The sequence below is a fragment of the Gobius niger genome, assembly GCF_951799975.1.
Source record: "Gobius niger genome assembly, chromosome: 11".
Taxonomy (NCBI): Eukaryota; Metazoa; Chordata; class Actinopteri; order Gobiiformes; family Gobiidae; genus Gobius; species Gobius niger.
The window spans coordinates 29,204,061-29,223,262 of NC_136862.1; the positions used below are offsets into that span (position 1 = coordinate 29,204,061).

General features: G+C 43.1%; 4 protein-coding genes and 1 long non-coding RNA gene across 5 annotated transcripts in view; 4 read left to right on the forward strand and 1 right to left on the reverse strand.

The window, feature by feature from the left end:
• The window catches only part of LOC306970430, a 441,258-nt gene that overhangs the window by 265,459 nt on the left and 156,597 nt on the right, over nucleotides 1–19,202 (reverse strand). The gene's annotated exons all lie outside the window — the stretch shown is intronic.
• LOC306970465 (histone H1.3-like) lies at nucleotides 6,614–7,235 on the forward strand (the record flags this gene model as incomplete). The annotated part of the gene is made up of 1 exon (XM_079566447.1): nucleotides 6,614–7,235. The coding sequence occupies exon 1, from the start codon at nucleotides 6,621–6,623 to the stop codon at nucleotides 7,233–7,235; it is 615 nt and encodes a 204-aa protein (XP_079422573.1). The 5' UTR covers nucleotides 6,614–6,620.
• LOC306970493 (histone H3.2-like) lies at nucleotides 9,128–9,571 on the forward strand. Its single transcript, XM_079566478.1, has one exon. It carries the CDS (start codon nucleotides 9,154–9,156, stop codon nucleotides 9,562–9,564), a length of 411 nt encoding a protein of 136 aa, XP_079422604.1. The 5' UTR covers nucleotides 9,128–9,153; the 3' UTR covers nucleotides 9,565–9,571.
• Nucleotides 11,100–11,567, forward strand: LOC306970562 (histone H2A-like). The gene has a single exon (XM_079566555.1). The coding sequence runs from the start codon at nucleotides 11,113–11,115 to the stop codon at nucleotides 11,488–11,490; it is 378 nt and encodes a 125-aa protein (XP_079422681.1). The 5' UTR covers nucleotides 11,100–11,112; the 3' UTR covers nucleotides 11,491–11,567.
• LOC306970082 (histone H2B-like) lies at nucleotides 17,540–17,967 on the forward strand (the record flags this gene model as incomplete). Its single annotated transcript, XM_079565919.1, has 1 exon — nucleotides 17,540–17,967. One exon carries the CDS (start codon nucleotides 17,540–17,542, stop codon nucleotides 17,909–17,911), a length of 372 nt encoding a protein of 123 aa, XP_079422045.1. The 3' UTR covers nucleotides 17,912–17,967.

The window sequence follows — 19,202 nt, forward strand, 5'->3', positions numbered from 1 at the left end:
GCCTTTCAGTCATGTTGAATACCGAAGAAGAATTATGCAGTTCTACAACATGTAGCAATATCTCTATTCAGGATATAAATGAAAGACAACTGGTTAACAGTGGCATGTTTATACTCGTAATCATTGCTCAAGAAGAAAACAATTTAAAACACAGCCCCAGAGAGCGCACGTTTATGTGAAGAAACCAGTGAGTCAGTGTTAAAGATGTTAGCATGCTACCGGTTAGCATTTAACTTCAACAGTTCAGTTCTGACCTCTCCAAGAGAAAGCCCTGACCCACACTCCAAACCTCTAGCCTTGGATGCAACATGTGACAAAGGTCAGAGCTGAGCTGTTACTGTAGTATTTCCTCAGTGTTCATAGATGTGAACCACACATATGTTTATCGTGTTGAAGCCACTGACAGTTGATTGATGACAGTTGCTAACCGGTAGCATGCTAACGTCTTGAGCGGCTCAAACACTGACTCAGACTGAGACTCTGTTGGCATGACAGACTGTAAAAATCACACAGAAAGGTTTTCTGTTTGATGTTAATTTAGTGAAGCAGATCTTTAGTAAATCCTGCTGTAGCTCGACAGACAGCGCTGCGACGTCTGTGCCACATTTGCTGGTTAAATCACACACATTCCTGCTCTTTGGGGCCTTGTTTTAACTGTTATCTTCTTGAACAATGATTATGAGTACATGAAAATGCCACTGTCAATCAGTTGTCTTTTATTTTCATCCTGAGTAAAGATATTGTTACATGTTGCAGTACTACGTAAGGCTATGGATGGAACTATGTGTGATGTTACTGGAAAAGGCATGTATAGGCTCCAGTCGAGAAGCTTTTAGATTTGGGTAAAACCAAACTAGAGACCAAGTGCAAGGTTAAAGCAGGGGTTAAGATTATAATAAGTGCAATAATACTTGTCCCACTGTCTACAGACATATATGCGTTTTTCTGAGAAAAAGTAACTCATTTCTATATGACTTTTGCAGTGTATTGTTGTGTTCTTGGGCAAGACACTTGCAACACTTTGCCATAGGGAGAAAATAACTGTAGAAATGCACAATTTGTTGCATTGTTTGGCCTATTGTACTTGACATCGTTTTAAAGCTAGTAGGTGATTTTAAAGTGGTTCTAATCAGAAACCAGAAACCCCTTCTGTTTAATCTGGCTTGATGACAGCACAGTTCCTTTAAAACAAATAATAAAAAAAAGAAATGCACATATACATATAGTTTTCAAAACCTGGATGAAATATTTGTGCGTCCTGTATCTGAACTTTCACTTGAGCCACCACCGGGGAGGAGTCTGTGAAAAATATCCCCCTGCTGCTCTCGGAAAATGTAAATCCAAACAAATCATCAGCGTTTAATCCAACGTTTAACTCACCTCAGTTTCCCAGAAGTCACCGCATGACATCAGCCTTCCGTGGCTCTCCTCCTCCTCTCGGTGGACGAGTTGAAAAGTATATCTTTTTTCACTTTCATTGCTCGATTATCGTTCGCCAATGCTCAGATCTTTGCTTCCACAAAGTTTTTCGACAAACATGGTTTTTCGACAGACGTGGTTTTCCGACGTCAGATAAATGCGAGGTCAGTATTGTCAAGCACTTGGAGATGACACAGCTGCTAAATATGACTGCTTACGGTCATACAAGCGGCGCAACATTTCAGAGAGAAATACTTGCTTTTCAAAACTGGAAAGAAAATGCAAGCGTTCTTCTTTGGCGCGTGCAAAGATCCAACAAAAACTGCTTGTTCATTTACTTGAGGAAGATGAGCCAAAGGCAATTCATTTGGTTTTCGCTCCTTGGCAGAATTTTTACAGCATAATCAATATGTCTGGGTCCCGTGACCTGAAATCTAACCAAAACGGTGCATTGCCAGACATTTTATTGTTGTTGAGAATTGTTGTTTATAGAAAAAAGAAATACAGTTTGTAAAAAATGAAAATCCAACACGCGAAGACATTTTTGTAACTTTGTACTTGGCCAGCTCCATATTTTTTTTTACTCAAAGCGTTGAAGCTATTTAAAAAATGAAGAAGAGAGAATTACAAATGTGGTGCCCATCCATCTGCTTAACCGCGTCCAGGTATATTGTGTTTTCTGGAATCAAAGTCCACTTTTGTAATCCAAGCAAGTACAACTTTCTTCATTTTGCCAACAGAATCAAAATGTCATTATTCACATTAGTGATCTCGTGGGCGAGGGGAAAAAAAGGGAAAATTCAAGCATGTCTAGACTCCTGTGGACAATGAACCCAGCCATGGCAGGACGTCCAGTGCTTGTTCCGTTGAGGTAAACACAAAAATAACACTTCTGAAGCAAAAAAAACAAAAGGTTTCAAAGATAACCAGCTTTGTCCATTGTGCAAAAAGTGTTTGTGTAGATTCTTAAGCCGTTCTTGAATGTGTCTTTGTCCCGTCTGGTAGTCCGGCGTGTCCTCGTCTCGTCCCGTTTCCCAGCAGGCTTTGTGTCCCTCAGTGCACCCCTCCACCCCATCCCTCCATCCATTCTGCCCCATCAATAACCGGCCGGTGCGTTCGTGTGACGGCGGTGCATTAGGAAAATTGGATCTCTGCGACGGAGCACTGTTTTACCGAAGTAATCACTGCTGATGGCAATAGACCAAAGAGAGACAGTTTTACTGCAGTGAGGAGGCGAGGGAGGCCATAGGAGGGAGGAGAGAGGACGCAAGGAAGCAACAAAGACAAATGAGCGAAGGATGAACTAAAGCAACAAGAAGGATAAGACTGGAAGTAGGATATGTTACATTTTTTGGAACTATTATATAGTCCGCTATATCTGTCATTATACAGTTGTACAACAAAATGTTTCCTCTGTTATTGATCCATCCTTTTAACCCGTCAGGAGCAGTGGCCAGCCACATGGCGCCTGGTGACCCATCTCTAGATGTGGAACCGGAATAACCTGGCAGGAGAAGAGAAGGGGCCATTTCCATACAAATGGTGCTGTTGGTGAAAAATAGGCTCACCTGTAATCACGTGCATCTTTTCTGTGAGTGGCTCGTCACACACCTGATTTAGAACTTTGAACAGGACATCACCAAGTCTTCTCCACAGAGATGATGTTCAGAGTTATGGGAAGATATTTTAGTTAGGGGGTGTTGAGGGACAAAATTGACCCAAAAATGCCTTTTCTGTGCATATTTTTTATTTATTAATATTGCCTGCAGTACACAAACTGCAGCGCCCTCAGCACCCTGGGTTCCCACGGCCTTGATGTTGCTGCTTTGCTTTAACCACGGGTCGCTAAAAATGCTTTACCCCTAAAAAGCATTTGGCCTCATTTAGGAATATCTTAAGAAACTTCTTAAAATCTGTATTTACAAACGCAGAAAACTGCGCCTGATTCACGACACGTTCTTCAGTAGGAAAATTACTTTGCACCTGTGTTCTGAAGTTTGTGAATCTCAACTTGGAAGCGCGAGGACTAATTAGCATATTTCACTGCCTCTTTCACCGTATAAGGACAAAAAGTGCACTGCGCAACAGGAAGCCAGAGGAGGAATGGCAAAACAGGAATCCAGACCAACAAAGAAAAAAATCTCAGCCTCATGCTCAAGGACCCTCCTAAACCTTTGGGCACGTGACTTTGCTCTCATTACAAAATGATTGAATAGATATAACCTGTATCACAAAAGGGTTTTCCTTCTCTAGATGAGGCGGCAGCAGCCTTGTAAACACAGGGTTGTAAGACCGAGGCCGACGCTCCCTTTTATCACACAACGTTAATACAATGTGCATGTGCTATTAAGCCGTCGTCATGAAAAAATATAAATCTTTGCTAGGCTTTTAAGCTGTTCTAGGGAGGTCTGAAGTCCCAAACAGAATCCTGTTTACCACCCCTGGTCACCAGAGGGTGGTACTACAGCAAAGTCAGCTCCATGAGGACCATAGAGAAGGGCTTTCCTCGCCCATTGAATTGTGAGACACTTAAAAGGACAAACCCTAGTGGAAAATCCATCCATCCATTTTCTTCCACTTTATCCGGAGCCAGGTCGTGGAGTCAATAGACAGAGAAGAGATGCCCAGACTCCCCGATTCACCCAGACCTCCTCCAGCTGTTCTGGGGGGGGACCCCAAGGTGACACCAGGCCAGCTCAGAGACATAGTCCTTCGAGCGTGTCCTGGGTCTGGGCCTCCTCCCAATAGGACTCCCGGGTAACTGAGCTCCTCACCCTATCTTGAAAGTAGCGCCCAGCCACCCTGCGGAACTCAATTCAGCCGCCTGTATCCGCGATCTTTCGGTCATTACCCAGATCTCATGACCATAGGTGAGGGTGGGAACCTAGATCGATCTGTAAATTGAGAGCTCAGCTCCCTCTTCACCACAACAGTCCGATACAGTGACCACATCACTGCTGAAGCACCTTTTTCATGGCCTCGGATTTGGAGGTGCTGATCCTCATCACGGCCACTTCACACTCAGCTGCCCAGAGCACGCTGAAGGTCCTGATTTTGAGGTTCGCAAAACGGACACCCTCCGCTTGGCAAGCATGCATCGCAAGATCTGACAGCTTAACGCCAGTGATGATGCCGTCCTCACTGGTGCTGCTCGGGCCCAGAACAAAGACCAGGCTGCGACTGCTAGTCCGGCTTGGACCACTTGGTGAGGGCAGCATCTTAGCTGGATCCTGGGACTTTGTTTGTTTGTTTGTATACGGTATTGTCACGTAGGGAAATTTGTCCTCTGCATTTGACCCATCTTTCAATGCCCCTGGGGCAGCCCGTAAGGAGCAGTGGGCAACGGCAGTGCCGCCATGTGGAGCCAGGCTGATGGTCAGAATCACTTGGCTAAAGGATTCACCTATTATACATGTTTTTAGTGGTAGGGGAAACCGGAGTACCCGGAGGAAACCTATGCAGACACGGAGAGGGAGAACATGCAAACTCCACGCAGAAAGGCTGTGTGGCTACTACTACTACTACTACTGTGCTGCCCGTTTGTTGTGTTGTAGAGTGCCTGAGAATGAAAATGATACAAGGACAATATAGGATTGGGTATCTTAGCATACCTAATATCACTCAATTATGATGTATTATGCATGCAAGCCTCAAATCTAAGCTCTACAAAGTCAAATTCATCAAAACAATGAGAATCTACAATAACATCACTATCAGAGTAACTAGCTGCACTCACAAATAAATTAATGTGAATTGAACAGCTACATTTCTACACTCAATAAATATGAGACCTCAATACTCTGAATATGATATTTTCTCTAAATTACTGTTGATGATAAGATTGATAGCTTTGCTAACAAATCTATGTCCGGGTTCGATTCCCACCAAGGCACTGTGTGGAGGTTGCATGTTCTTCCCGTGTTTGCATAGGTTTCCTTCGGGTACTCCGGTGTTCCCTACCACTAAAAATGGAGGATGGGTCAAATGAAGACAACAGATTTCTCTACAGACATTAATAAAGGGAACTTAGGGTAACATCTAGCTAACTGTTGCTAACAAGCTGACCTTAGATGTAGTGAGCACGAAATAAATATGACTACATTTCACTAAAAGAATTTCAATATACAAAGAATTGTTTCTTTGTATATTGAAATGGTAAGATTCAATATATGGTATGGTAATTATATGTAATAAGAGTACACATACCCAACAAAAACGTATAAATACCTTATAAATTACCTCAGAGCTCCACGGTGACCGGTTAGCACCATTGCCCCTTTATCCACAGAAACACATGTGAGTTGGCACCTCTAAACCTTGATGTACTGGAAAAATATGTTGCATGTGTTGTTAAAACATACATTGGAACACTTTTGGCACCCAGCCATGTCACAATTAAAAAAATCTATATTTTTGGATGCACCCTATAGCATAGCATATATATATATATATATATATGCTATGCACGCACCTTTACTCATAAGTGATATGAGATTTTTTGCATTGTAGGCCTATTTCTGACAAGGCCACAATCGGCACAACCTATTTCTCATTAATGAATGATAGTGGAAAATCTGTTGGATTATTTCTGTTAACTATGGCCATTATATGACACACAAGACTGATACAGCATTAACATTAAAGACTCATAGGGCCACATGAAGGAAAAAAGTATTGGTGGCGGGTCCATCTCTTAGAAGCCCGCTGGCCAACTCAGCAGCAGTTGTGTTTACTATCGCGAAAACCTCTGTAAATTACAACTAAACTGTACAGTCAAAGCAAGTGTTTAATATATGTATCTACTCTTGGACTATTCCTTTACGGATGTGAATCAAGTTTTTGTCCGATAAATTATTGTTACCGCTAATTTAAAGCAAAATGTAGAAAAAAGTCGGAGCAATGTGTTCAACCCGAGTGGGTACCAGCATGGTTTAACGGCCTGTAATTTAAAAAGCACGTTGTTGTGCGTGAGCAGATACGATCAGTGAAGAGCTGAAGGTCTTAAGTAACCAGTGATATAAGATACTTAGCATGGAATCGCTAGGTTTCGTGTAAATTGAAGTTTAAAGTGTGAAGAGAAGCACAAAGCGGAGACACCGGCGCGCGGCAGACATGGTTGAGTCTCTACGGTTCTCACATCCTCTATAAATAGGCTGCGCGTGCGTCTCCGCTCCAGACTCGGATCTACACCGACACAAACAATGGCAGAAACCGCTCCAGCAGCAGCTCCCGCTCCGGCCAAAGCGCCCAAAGCCCCCAAGAAGAAGGCCGCCGCCGCCGCCGGCAAGAAGAAGGATGCCGGCCCCAACCTCCGCAAGCTGATCATCGAAGCGATCGCAGAGTCCAAGGAGCGCAAAGGCGCCTCCGTGGCCTATGTGAAGAAGATACTGGCCACGAAAGGTGTGGATGTGGTGAGCAAGAACAAGCGCATCAACACCATCCTGAAGAATATGGTGGCTTTAGGAGTTTTGAGCCAGACCAAGGGCACGGGCGCCTCCGGCTCCTTCAGACTGGCCAAGGCTGAGGCAAAACCCAAGGCTGCGAAGAAGAAGACCGCAGTTAAGGCCAAGGCGGTCAAGAAAGCATCCACCCCGAAGAAGAAGCCCGCGGCTAAGAAGCCCGTAGCTAAGAAGTCCCCGGCAAAGAAAGCTGCGAAGAAGGCAGCGCCAAAGAAAGTGGCTAAGAAACCCGCCGCCAAGCCCAAGAGCCCCAAGAAGGCGGCCGTCAAGAAGGCGGCCCCCAAGAAGTTAGCGAAGAAGGTGACCCCTAAGAAGGCGACCCCTAAGAAGGCTGCTCCCAAGAGAGCCAAGAAGTAAAGTCTGACTTTACTACAACACAAAGGCTCTTTTAAGAGCCACCACTTTTACTAAAGAGCGAATCTTCTTTTACACTGTAGTGTTCACTTTAAATATATGTATATTTCCCCTGCAATCTCAGGAGGCCTCCAGATCGGGACCACTACAACTGTCAGTAATGGGCCATAACAGCAGGCTAGGTTTCTAGGCCTATAAAGGATTTAGGTTACATTTGAGGTTTAGAGCTGTTTCTGCCAATCAGAATCAAAATCATATTTATTGCCATGGTTTGAGAACAGGTTCACCATCTAGGATTTTTTTTTAGGATTTTCATACAGGTGATTGTCATACAATTAGAATATCATGAAAAAGTGCATTTCCTTCTGTTTTTCAACTTAAACTGTGAAACTAATATATGATAGACCTTTATTTGTTATCATTTTGATTATTATGAGTTTTTACAAACTGTTGGGCCAGAATCAAAATCTCCGAAAATATAATATATCATATTTTAAAAATGACTGTAAGCCATAATCATTAGAATTATAGCAAAGGCTGGACATATGTCACTTTGCATGTAATGAGTCTATATTACACATTAGTGATGAAATGTCATTTGATTACCACGATGACCTGCCTATTGAGGCAAAAGTCCGATAGAAACAGAAATTGGACTTAATTGGTCCCGATGAATGTGTGTACAAACTGCCAAGGGGGGCATCGCTAATCCACCGTAACTTTGTGCTCAATTCCACACATTTATGTTGACCTTTCAGGAAATAATCATGATCCAAGTTAAACGTATCGCTGACTAGAAACTGTTCAGAAGCTCTTAGGCAAAGTTCTTTCTAGTTTATTCGGCTTTATATTTCGCTAAAGCATGATTTAAGGCATGATCATGACATTAAACATTTGATAATTTATTTTATGTTTAAAGCCAAAGTAAATCGTAGACGTTGGAGCCTGATATGTCCGACACAACTTGACGCTAAACTTTAGAACATAAAAAAACTGAATTTATCTTTATCAGAATCTGTCATTCGCAGGAAAAACCTGTCTAATACCGCCATTGTTTTCACCTTGGCCCCGCGGCCACTGAAATGACCCGGATGCCAGAAGAGCCCTGTTCGCAGATGTGCATTAAGTAATAGCGGCGGATCTAAGTGTGGACATACATCTGTGCAGACGGTCACGTAGGGACGCACGTGAAAGCTTTTCAATCATTTCATTCACAGCACACGTTACACAGCAACAATCACAATGTTGACCTTATCCCGGATTTAAGATTTAATCCACATTTTTATCACTAAAACAACTTAATTTTGTAATGATTGTGTACTATTATACTATTATTATACTATTATTATACTATTATATTTGCAACAAAGTAACAGCCTACATCCCCACCTGACTCAAACTTTGATTAGGCTACACTTACACTCATTTTATCTAATAACCTACATCATTGTTTCAAAAAGGAGATAATGTTTGTTTTTTTCAACTAGATTGCTACACTATTATTTGTTATCGCGATCACCTGTTTTGAAGGCACCAGACAACAGTCCACACTCCGTGGTAAAAAGCTCTTTGAGGCCTACATAAAGATGGGCAGTTTAATGCTAGTTTTAATATACAATGACTGAATTGACAACGTACAGTTCAGCATTAATCACACCTTTAGGCTCGCATGTGTCTTTGTTGTTGACCGTGTCGATCAGAGGAAGTGTGTTGGTGAGGGCTTGTTCTGAATGAGAGCCATAACAGATCCATAACGAGAACACATCGCGCGGGAAGGAGGCGTGAACGTTTGCAGCTTGAATGCAGGGCGCGCGCACAGCGGAGCCAATCAGCTTTGCCCTGGCGTCTTTAAAAAGCCGCTGCCTCAGACCTCAGCTCATATCGACTCAGGTTTTCACACTGAACACCCAGAGCAAAGAAAATGGCCAGAACGAAGCAGACAGCGCGTAAATCCACCGGAGGCAAAGCCCCCAGGAAGCAGCTCGCCACCAAGGCTGCCCGTAAGAGCGCCCCGGCCACCGGCGGCGTGAAGAAGCCTCACCGTTACAGGCCCGGCACCGTGGCCCTGAGGGAGATCCGCCGGTACCAGAAATCCACCGAGCTGCTCATCCGCAAGCTGCCCTTCCAGCGCCTGGTCAGGGAGATCGCCCAGGACTTCAAGACCGACCTGCGCTTCCAGAGCTCGGCCGTCATGGCTCTGCAGGAGTCCAGCGAGGCTTACCTGGTGGGTCTGTTCGAGGACACCAACCTGTGCGCCATCCACGCTAAGAGGGTGACCATCATGCCCAAGGACATCCAGCTGGCCCGCCGCATCCGCGGAGAGAGGGCTTAAACGGACCCCCTTTGATTCAAACAACGGCTCTTTTAAGAGCCACCTAAATGAGATGAAGAGCGTTCTTTACAAATGGTGCTGTTTTATACAGACGTAGAGTGAAATTTCAATTGCAATGTAGGAATTTTCCTTTTTCTTATTAATGGAAAATATACTGGCTATTTATTTATTTAAATTGAACCCTTGTGTAACCACGGGGCTAGGGGTTCTCCATTTAAACAAACCCAATGCCCGAGATAAATCTGGTAACCAAAGGAACCAAAGCAGAGGTAGTAAAAATATAAATTTCTTTTATTTTACATGGTTCAAAAAAGTTGCTTAAAACATAACCCTTAACCAAAAGCAAACACTTAAAACATAGCTAACGTAAATATTAATAAATCGACTCAAACAAATGAAAAACGTCAGAAAACAAACGCAAACAAATCCCCCATAAACCAGCTAAGATGCTGTAGTGCTTTAAGTGCTTTGAGTTACAGGATTTGTCAGGATAATTCGGAGCCCCCCCCCCCCCATACTTTACTTCATAGTCTTGTTTTTATAGTTATGAATCACAGTTACAAGTTAGGGAAAGAAAATCCTAGTTTGTGAACCTGTAATGGCAAAAACAATTTTGATTCTGACACGTGTGATTTTTCTCTGGTTAAGTGGTTTGATCTTAATCCATAGTGTGTAAATAGCAAGTTTGTATGATCGCCATTTACCCTATATTTTTCATTTACACCGTGGTTTCTGTGTATTCATATGCTGGTATTTGCTTCAGGAAACGTAAACTAAAGTAAAGCCAGTGAGGTGAGGTTCTTTTCTTCACCACTAGATGGAGCCATTGCCCTACATACTTCCTACGGTTTTGTGAAGAGACGAGGTGGAGAAATGCTGTTCAGGCCAGTTCAGTCAATCTGTGAGAAAGATTCTGAATTGCCACGTCAAACCGTCTCATTTCAGACTGTAACATTTTTTGACAAGCTTCTTGTTCTTGTCTACTGAAACAACCACCCAGTGCTCGGCAAAGTAGGCCCTCTCTCATTATATATATTTGTTACAGTCTGTAGGAAAAAACGTTTCTGTCACACACAATTTGCGAGAAAAAAAGTAAGTAAATTTCCAGACTAAGGTGCCAGATTGTAGATAATTTACCACCTGCTTTGAAAATACGCTGATAAAACGCAAAGCAACGCGTTATACGGAGATATAAACATGTTGTTATTTGCTGGCAAACAGTAAGATTGACTTTAGTTTTGAACATACAACAATTACGCGATCATTAGTGATGTTGATGTTAAATGTCTTCCCCCTGGAGCACATGGCGTGTAGCTGTGAACATTAAAACGCTTCTCCTTTATAATTCAAATGAACTTAATTTGAAAACCCCGCACTGCGACAGATCTCCCGCGCGCGCTATCGTTCCTCAGCCTGATTTCTTATTGGTGGACTGACTCTACGCTTGACCAATCACAGAGTAGCAAGGGCTATATAAAGCACTCGAGCAGCACGCTACAGTATTCTCTCGATTCTCTTCTGACTCTACGAACAACCATCATAGTAGCCATGTCTGGACGCGGAAAGGGTGCCGGAAAAGTCAGAGCAAAGGCAAAGAGCCGCTCCTCCAGGGCCGGGCTGCAGTTCCCCGTGGGCCGTGTGCACAGGCTTCTGAGGAAGGGAAACTACGCTCAGCGCGTCGGTGCCGGAGCCCCAGTCTATCTGGCGGCGGTGCTCGAATATCTGACCGCTGAGATCCTCGAGTTGGCCGGTAACGCCGCTCGTGACAACAAGAAAACCAGGATCATCCCCCGCCATTTACAGCTGGCCGTCCGCAATGACGAGGAGCTGAACAAACTCCTTGGAGGAGTGACCATCGCTCAGGGAGGTGTGCTGCCCAACATCCAGGCTGTGCTTCTGCCCAAGAAGACCGAGAAGGCCAAGTAAATCCCGACTCTGAACGACAAATAAACGGCTCTTTTTAGAGCCACCCACTTCTAGACAGCGCAAACGTCTTTCTATCTCCTAAGGGTTATACAGATTGTGCCCGTCATACAATGAAAATATCAAGTGACGCTAATGTATGATAAATTCCTTGAATGCGAAGTGAGCTCAGTGTAGCGTTTGTTAATTTTTCTTAATGGTTTAAAAAATATTTTGAAACTGGACCCCCTTCTGGAACCGCTACCTTAACGTGGCGGAGGGGTATGAGCACCCAAATGATCCTGGGTGCTCCGTTGTCGGAGGCTTCGTGCCCCTGGTAGGGTCAAACTGGTCCTAGGTGACGGGTCAGACAAAGAGTGGCTCAGAAAGTAAGTTTAAGTGAATGACTATGGACAGATAGTTTCTATTACTACATGGTTATACGGAGCTTGTACATTGGGTATAGTTGGTATAGCAGGGCTGAGCGATATTATATACATTTTTGTGTGATCAGAACGAAAGAGAGATGTGCCTTGGCATAACTCTTATGTACCATATGGTGTATTTATTTATTTACGACTGTAAATGATGAATTCTTTATTTTTATTTTTTTGGTAGACTGTAAATGATGAAATTCTTTGACATTTTGTACGATCATAAACAATGTATATCAACATGTAAGCCCAGACTCATGCATCGGTTTCCTGCATGAGTCTAGCGGAAAATTAATGTGATGATTACTTGAATGAGAGATAAGGGGTAGGTTTACTATAAGTTCTTTGAACTTCTTCCTACTCCTTTTGAGCACAAAGTCTTGTTTTGTATTTTTTCTCTCTGTAAATGTTGGCATACTTTTTCTGCTCAAATGAATAAATAAATGAAAAAAATGAAATGAAATGAAACCCCAACAGGCCCGGTTTGAATCGTGAGGCCGTCCTTCCTTTTTTTTTTTTTTTTTTTTAATTCCTTTATTTAAGATTTAGCAATTTTACATATTCATTTTCAATACAAATAAAGTGCATTTCATTCATATAATACAAAAGGTACAATACAGTTTACAATGTTAAAATGTTCCAAGGAAGTTGTTTTGTAATGTCCAGTGATTGTCTTCTTTTGAGTTCTGGAGAGATTTGTTTACAAACTGTTGAACTGTCTATAAAAGTCTGTGTCGTGGTTAGTTTTGATCGTGTCTTCCATATTTTTATTGCAGCTATAGCGATGACCAGTTGGAATAGTTGAGTTTTATCTGAAGTGAAGTTTTCTTGAAAGAGTCCATAGATCACAGAGTTGTAATTAATTGTGAAAATGAGTCCGATGTTTTGTAGTTGAGTCCAGATTTCTTGAGTTCTATAACAGTCTAAAAACAGATGATCTTGTGTCTCGTCTGCTCTACAGTTCGGCATGGGGCATGTTTTTGTTTTAACGTAGCAGCTCCACGACACTATGGCTCTTACTGGCAGTCTGTTGTGGGCCATGAGCCAGAGGGTGTCGCGGATCGACTCATCCGTACGTTTACACAACAGTTTTTTAATTAAGACATGGGATTCATCCTCATTGAGGTGCTTGAAGGACACAGTGCCCGAATACATGACATCACAGATTTTACTATACAACATTTTAGACGTCAGACCATTCCAATCAATGTTAAATTTGTCTCTAAAATCACCATAGAGGAGTTTATATCCTGGACCTTGGCGAGCTCTCCCTTTTCGTTTTCTCCACAGGTTTGGATCGCCCACCCATGGAGCGCCTCTGGAGATGGCCAGGGACATATTCTTTACAAAAGCACAGGTTAATTTCACCTCAATATTTAAAGCTCCTAAACCTCCTAATGTTTTGTTTTTATATAAAAGATCTCTTTTAGTGACTTCTCTGGTTGTGCCCCAGATGAAGTTCACACATAGTTTGTTAATTTTTAAAATACATTTTTTAGAAGGCGGAAAGACTGTGGCCAAAAACAGTAGTTTGGAGAGAATACACATTTTAATTATATTAATTCTTAGATTGTAGTTGGTTTTTTTATTCTCCCATTTCTTAATTTCTTCTTGAATTTCTACAAGTTTAAGATCCCAGTTCTTTTCAATACAATTATTAGACAAGAGTAGACCCAGTACTTTAATTTCTGGTTTAGTTTGGATATTGATTGTCATTTTATTTGTTTCATCCCCAATCCAAACAGCATCAGATTTGTTTTGGTTTAAAATCGCTCCAGAGGCGTTTTCATACATTTTTAAAATATCATTTAATTGGTTTAGTTCAGTTTGGTTCTTAATTATTACAGTGACGTCGTCAGCGTGAGCTAAGGCCTTAAAAGGTTTAGAGGCACCTATAGTTACACCGGTGATGTTTGGGTTTTTATTAATAGTGGAAATCAAAGGATTTATAGCTAAAATGTAAAGAGCTGCACTCAGAGGACAGCCTTGTTTCACCCCACGGTTTATGTGGAAGGGCTCAGTTAACACACCGTTTACATTAGCACACACTTCAGATTTAGCATAAAGACACTTAATCATATTAATAAAATCATCAGGGAAACCGTATTTCGCAAGAACAGACCATAAATAGTCTCGAGACACATAATCAAAAGCTTTTTTCTGGTCAAGACCGAGGATATAAAAGTTGTGATCTTGGTTGTTATGGATCATTTCTCTTAAAGCACATAAATTGTCCCACATTAGACGCCCTTTAATAGCACAAGTTTGTTCTTTTTCTATAATGTCTTCAAGAACATCGTGCATTCTATTCATAATAATCTTTGCTAATATTTTATAATCCGTATTCATTATTGTTAGGTGTCTATAATTATCTATATCATTTTTTTTTCCTTTTTTATAGAGCAGACACAGTACGCCTTGGTAGAAGGAGTCTCCCAACCGCCCGCCTTTCAGACCCTCATTAAAGTAATCCATTAATAACTGGATCACGTCATCATTTAGTAACTGGTAGAATTCAGTGGGCAGGCCATCAGGACCTGGGCTTTTGCCTGAGTTGAGCTGTTTTATTGCACAAGAGACTTCATCTTTGGTGATGTCTCCGAGGAGAGGGGTCACATCCAGGAGGGTCGGAGGAGAGATCTCCCCTAACAGGGAGTTCACACAGTTGGTGTCGATTGGAATGGTCTCGTACGCTTTGGCACACAGGTCTCGGATAACTTTTCTTTTCCTATTTTCGTCAGAGATGAAGTTTCCCTCATCATCATTTATGGTTTCAATGAATTTGCTTTGTAGTTTTTCTTTGTTGGACTTAAGGGCTTGGACTACATTTCCTCGACCATCGATTTGAGCATTTTTAAATACATTAAATAACATTTCAGAATTGATCTCATTAATTTGTTCCTTTATATTTTTCATTTGAAGTTCGTCTGCAAAAGTTTTATCTTTCATTTGTTTAATTGATATCAATTCTCGGACTAAACGGTCATAATTTTGGTTTTTGATTAGGTTTATTTCTTTGGGATTTAAATTTAAAGAAGGCTGTGATTCTCTGCTTAAGAAGCTCCCACAGCTCGAGGTTTGACCTGGTTAAAACTTTCAGCTGGACAACACGGGTTATTTCCTGTTTTAATTCTGAGAGTAACTCTTGATGTTTCAGACACTGCGTATTGAGTTTCCAAAAGCTTTTTTTCTCTGAACGTCCATAGTTAATGGTCGAACACACCATCAGATGGTCGGAGAAGTCAGTCATGATGGTTTTATAGGACAATATTTTAACATTTGAAGATGTATAAATTCGGTCAATTCTAGTTTTAGATTTAGAATCGTACCTAGTGAAACCATATGCGTTTGGTTTTAAATCACGAAAAGCATCAATTAAATCATGTTCTTGACTTACTTCTTTCAAGAGTTTCCCTTCTTTACTTGTTTTATATACAGTGCTTCCAATACGGTCTTTTTCATCAGTGATAATGTTAAAATCACCACAAATAATCGTGGTATAATTAACCGTTAAAATCTCTCTCAGTTTTCTCAGTAGTTTACACTTTTTATGGAACTGTTGAGAAGTATAAACATTAATCAGTCTAAATTTATGGTTTCGACAAAAACAATCCACCATCAACAGTCTCCCAGGAATAATTTCTCTTTTCTTTAAAACAGTTACTTGATTATTTTTGAAAAGGATTCCGACCCCGTCAGCTTTATCCTCTCCAATAGAAATTATACTTTTACCTTTAGACCATAACTTACAAACATCATCAACATCCACAAAAGTATTAAGCCTCATTTCTTGGACAAATAATACATCATAGTTAGTATCGTGCAAGAATTCTAACTTTTGCTTTCGAAAAGTAGATGATTGAACACCACGGATGTTCCATGTGGCAATGCTTAAAGAGGACATCAGGAAGAGGGATTTTTATTGGCACGTTTTTCAAGGCCATGGGATCTACTCTTTCTTTTTCGTTTAGTAGACTCTCCTGGAGCACCAGGCTCTGAGCTGGAGGTAGACGCCGACTCGGGAGAGCTAAGGGGATCTTGGTTGGAGCTTTGGTCAGAGACGGAGCTCTCACTTGCACTTTCGTATTTTTCTTCATCTGAATTTGATTCAATTGAAACCTCACCTGAGGAGCAGAGCTCAGAGGATGGAGGGTGAGAGAGCTCTTCCTCAGGGGATGCTGGGAGAGGAGGCCAAAGCTTCTGAGACAGGAGGCCATTGGGATCATATGAATCGGCATCATGTAGAAAGGAGGAGGTCTTGTCGCTGACTTCACGAGGGAAGTCCACGGTCGGGGCGCTGGCTCCAGGCGGAGTCTCGGCGGCCCCGGCGCTGGCTCCAGGCGGAATCTCGGCGGTCCCGGCGCTGGCTCCAGGCGGCGGGATGTTGTTCTGGGCACTGGCTCCAGGCGGCGGGTCGCTGCTCCGGCCCCTGGCTCCAGGCGGCGGGTCGCTGCTCCGGCCCCTGGCTCCAGGCGGCGGGTCGCTGCTCCGGCCTCTGGCTCCAGGCGGCGGGTCGCTGCTCCGGCCTCTGGCTCCAGGCGGCGGGTCGCTGCTCCGGCCCCTGGCTCCAGGCGGCGGGTCGCTGCTCCGGCCTCTGGCTCCAGGCGGCCGGATGTTGTTCCGGGCTCTAGCTCCAGGCGGCGGGTCGTTGCTCCGGCCCCTGGCTCCAGGCGGCAGGATGTTGCTCCGGCCTCTGGCTCCAGGTGGCGGGTCGCTGCTCCGGGCTCTGTCTCCGTCCTTCCGTGGACCCACCACCTGCAGGAGGAGCCATGTGATCTGGGCAGCTCCCACAGCTGCCCCCACGACCTGGCAACAGACAAGTGGAAGAAAATGGATGGATGAAACTGGACTATACCATCAATTATAAAAGGCTTGACCTGTCACTTAGCATATTATGAGTTTGTCATTAGGTTCACATTTTAAGTCGAATTACAGAAAAATGTAACTTTATCATGATATTCTAATTATGACGAGCACCTGTAGACTAGTGTACTCGTGGGGTTATCTACTCGAGAGAAACGGGTAACATGCCCCAGACAACTGGTCGAGATTTGGTCATGAATCTGTGAAGTTCACAAATCAGAGGCAACATGCTTCTTCAGAGCTCTTTCCCATCTCTCTCTAGCATTCAATCAACAAAGTCAGAGATTTACATTATAATAGTAGTTGTCACGGCCTTGTAAAATTATGTAGACAAAACAAATCATAGAAATCATTATTTGCAGCTAAACTGCCGTCCTTGTCTCATATCAAATTGTCCATACTTTAGTGTCTGGGTCAAATCAACTTTAGCATTCTTATTCGTAACAAAATAACGGAAATATTCCCACAAAGTGATAGCCTCACGTCATTGCATTTGCCAGAATGGCACAATATCGGAATCAGAATATGACTAAATGTTGCGCCTCGTGTTTTTTGTCTGCTAAATATTATCCAGCACCTCCGATAAAAGTGTCGCTGTTACGAAATATTCCTCCCCATCCGCTTATTTTGGGCTCGACTGTTGACGGGGAGAGGCGTGCAGTTTAACCAATCAGATCTGAGGAACAGCACAGCTGATTAACATGCGGCGGATACATATACCGAGGAGAGCCGGGTGTGAGTATTGTCAGTGTGGTTGGTAAACAATACACGCAGATATGCCTGAGTCAAAACCCACGGCGAAGAAAGGCTCCAAGAAAGCCGTAACAAAGGCGCCTGGGAAAGGTGGCAAGAAGAGGAGAGCACGCAGAAAGGAGAGCTACGCCATCTACGTGTATAAGGTGCTGAAGCAGGTCCACCCCGACACCGGAATCTCCTCCAAAGCCATGAGCATCATGAACTCCTTCGTGAACGACATCTTTGAGAGGATCGCCGGTGAATCCTCCCGTCTGGCGCACTACAACAAGCGCTCCACCATCTCTTCTAGGGAGATCCAGACCGCGGTGCGTCTCCTGCTGCCCGGAGAGCTGGCCAAGCACGCCGTGTCCGAGGGCACCAAGGCCGTGACCAAGTACACCAGCTCCAAGTAAAGTCCGCATAGACTGCGGCAAGATAACGGCCCTTTTCAGGGCCACCTACAACCACTAAAGGGCTGTTCTGAGTCAAATAAGACACCAGTGTGATGTCAGTCACACCGCGTAGAAGGTTATCCAATAAAGATCGAAATGCAGGCATTTCTTGTAGTGATGGCAAGATGAAGCCCCATGAAGCATTGAAGCCTCAGCCAATTGCATCACACATGGTTCGAAGCATCAAGGTGCTTTATTTGCTCCACTACGCCATCATGTGGACAAGAAATTTATCAATCAGTAAAAGTTCATTTATATCAGGGGTGTCCAAACTTTTTTCATGGGGGGCCACATATTGGAGCGTACACGGGCTAAACCACTCAGTTTGAGTATTGCCCCGCGGTTCCATGCTCGCCGGTCCCTCCGTGGGTATTTTCTGCTCCGGATGTGGACCTGTCCCTGCAGCAGGCTTTGAGGAATGGAAGGACCTAGCTGTTTATACAGCTGAGTTAGTCGCAATTGGTAGTTGTGGGGAAGGGTTGAGGAAAGCGGTGATTGCATCAGACAGCCAAGCGGTTCTATTGAGCATTAAAACAGGGAAGTCCTGTAGAATGGATATATTGAATAAAGTGTACTACATACTGTTGCAGTTAAATAACAAAAATGTAAAGGTTTTCTTCATTTGGGTTCCTGCCCATGTTGGTGTGGACAGGAATGAAGAAGCTGATATATTGGCTAAACAGGCACTAAGGTCAGAAGAGATAAATATTCATGTCCCACTTAGTCGAGCAGAAGGGAAGTCGCTCATTAATTCCCAGATTTTACAGTTGTGGCAGGAGTGTTGGGATATCAGTGATACCGGACGACATCTGTATAATATCCAAGCGAGAGTTGCACATAAGAAAATTGTAGATGGAAAGCGCATGGAAGAAATTGTTATGTCGCGATTGAGGATTGGTCACACAGGCCTGAATTATTCTCTTTGGAGGATTGGGAAACATCAGTCAGGGTTGTGTGATGGTTGTGGCCAGCCTGAAACGGTTAAACATGTGTTAGTGGAGTGTCATCAACATGCAGAGCGGAGGAGTGGATTGTGTTCAGTTCTGAATAAAGACAAAAAGGTGCTATCAATTTGCAATCTTCTTGGAGATGGCAGTAAAACAGTTAAGAAAGAGCTTTTGCGTTATTTAGTAGATACTAAGTTGATTTATAGAATTTAAAAGCATAATCAGTGTCTTCTGATTCAGCATGAGTTTCCCTCTGACCATACTTAATGACTCGTACTCCAGCCCAGTATGTGGCGGTAATGCCC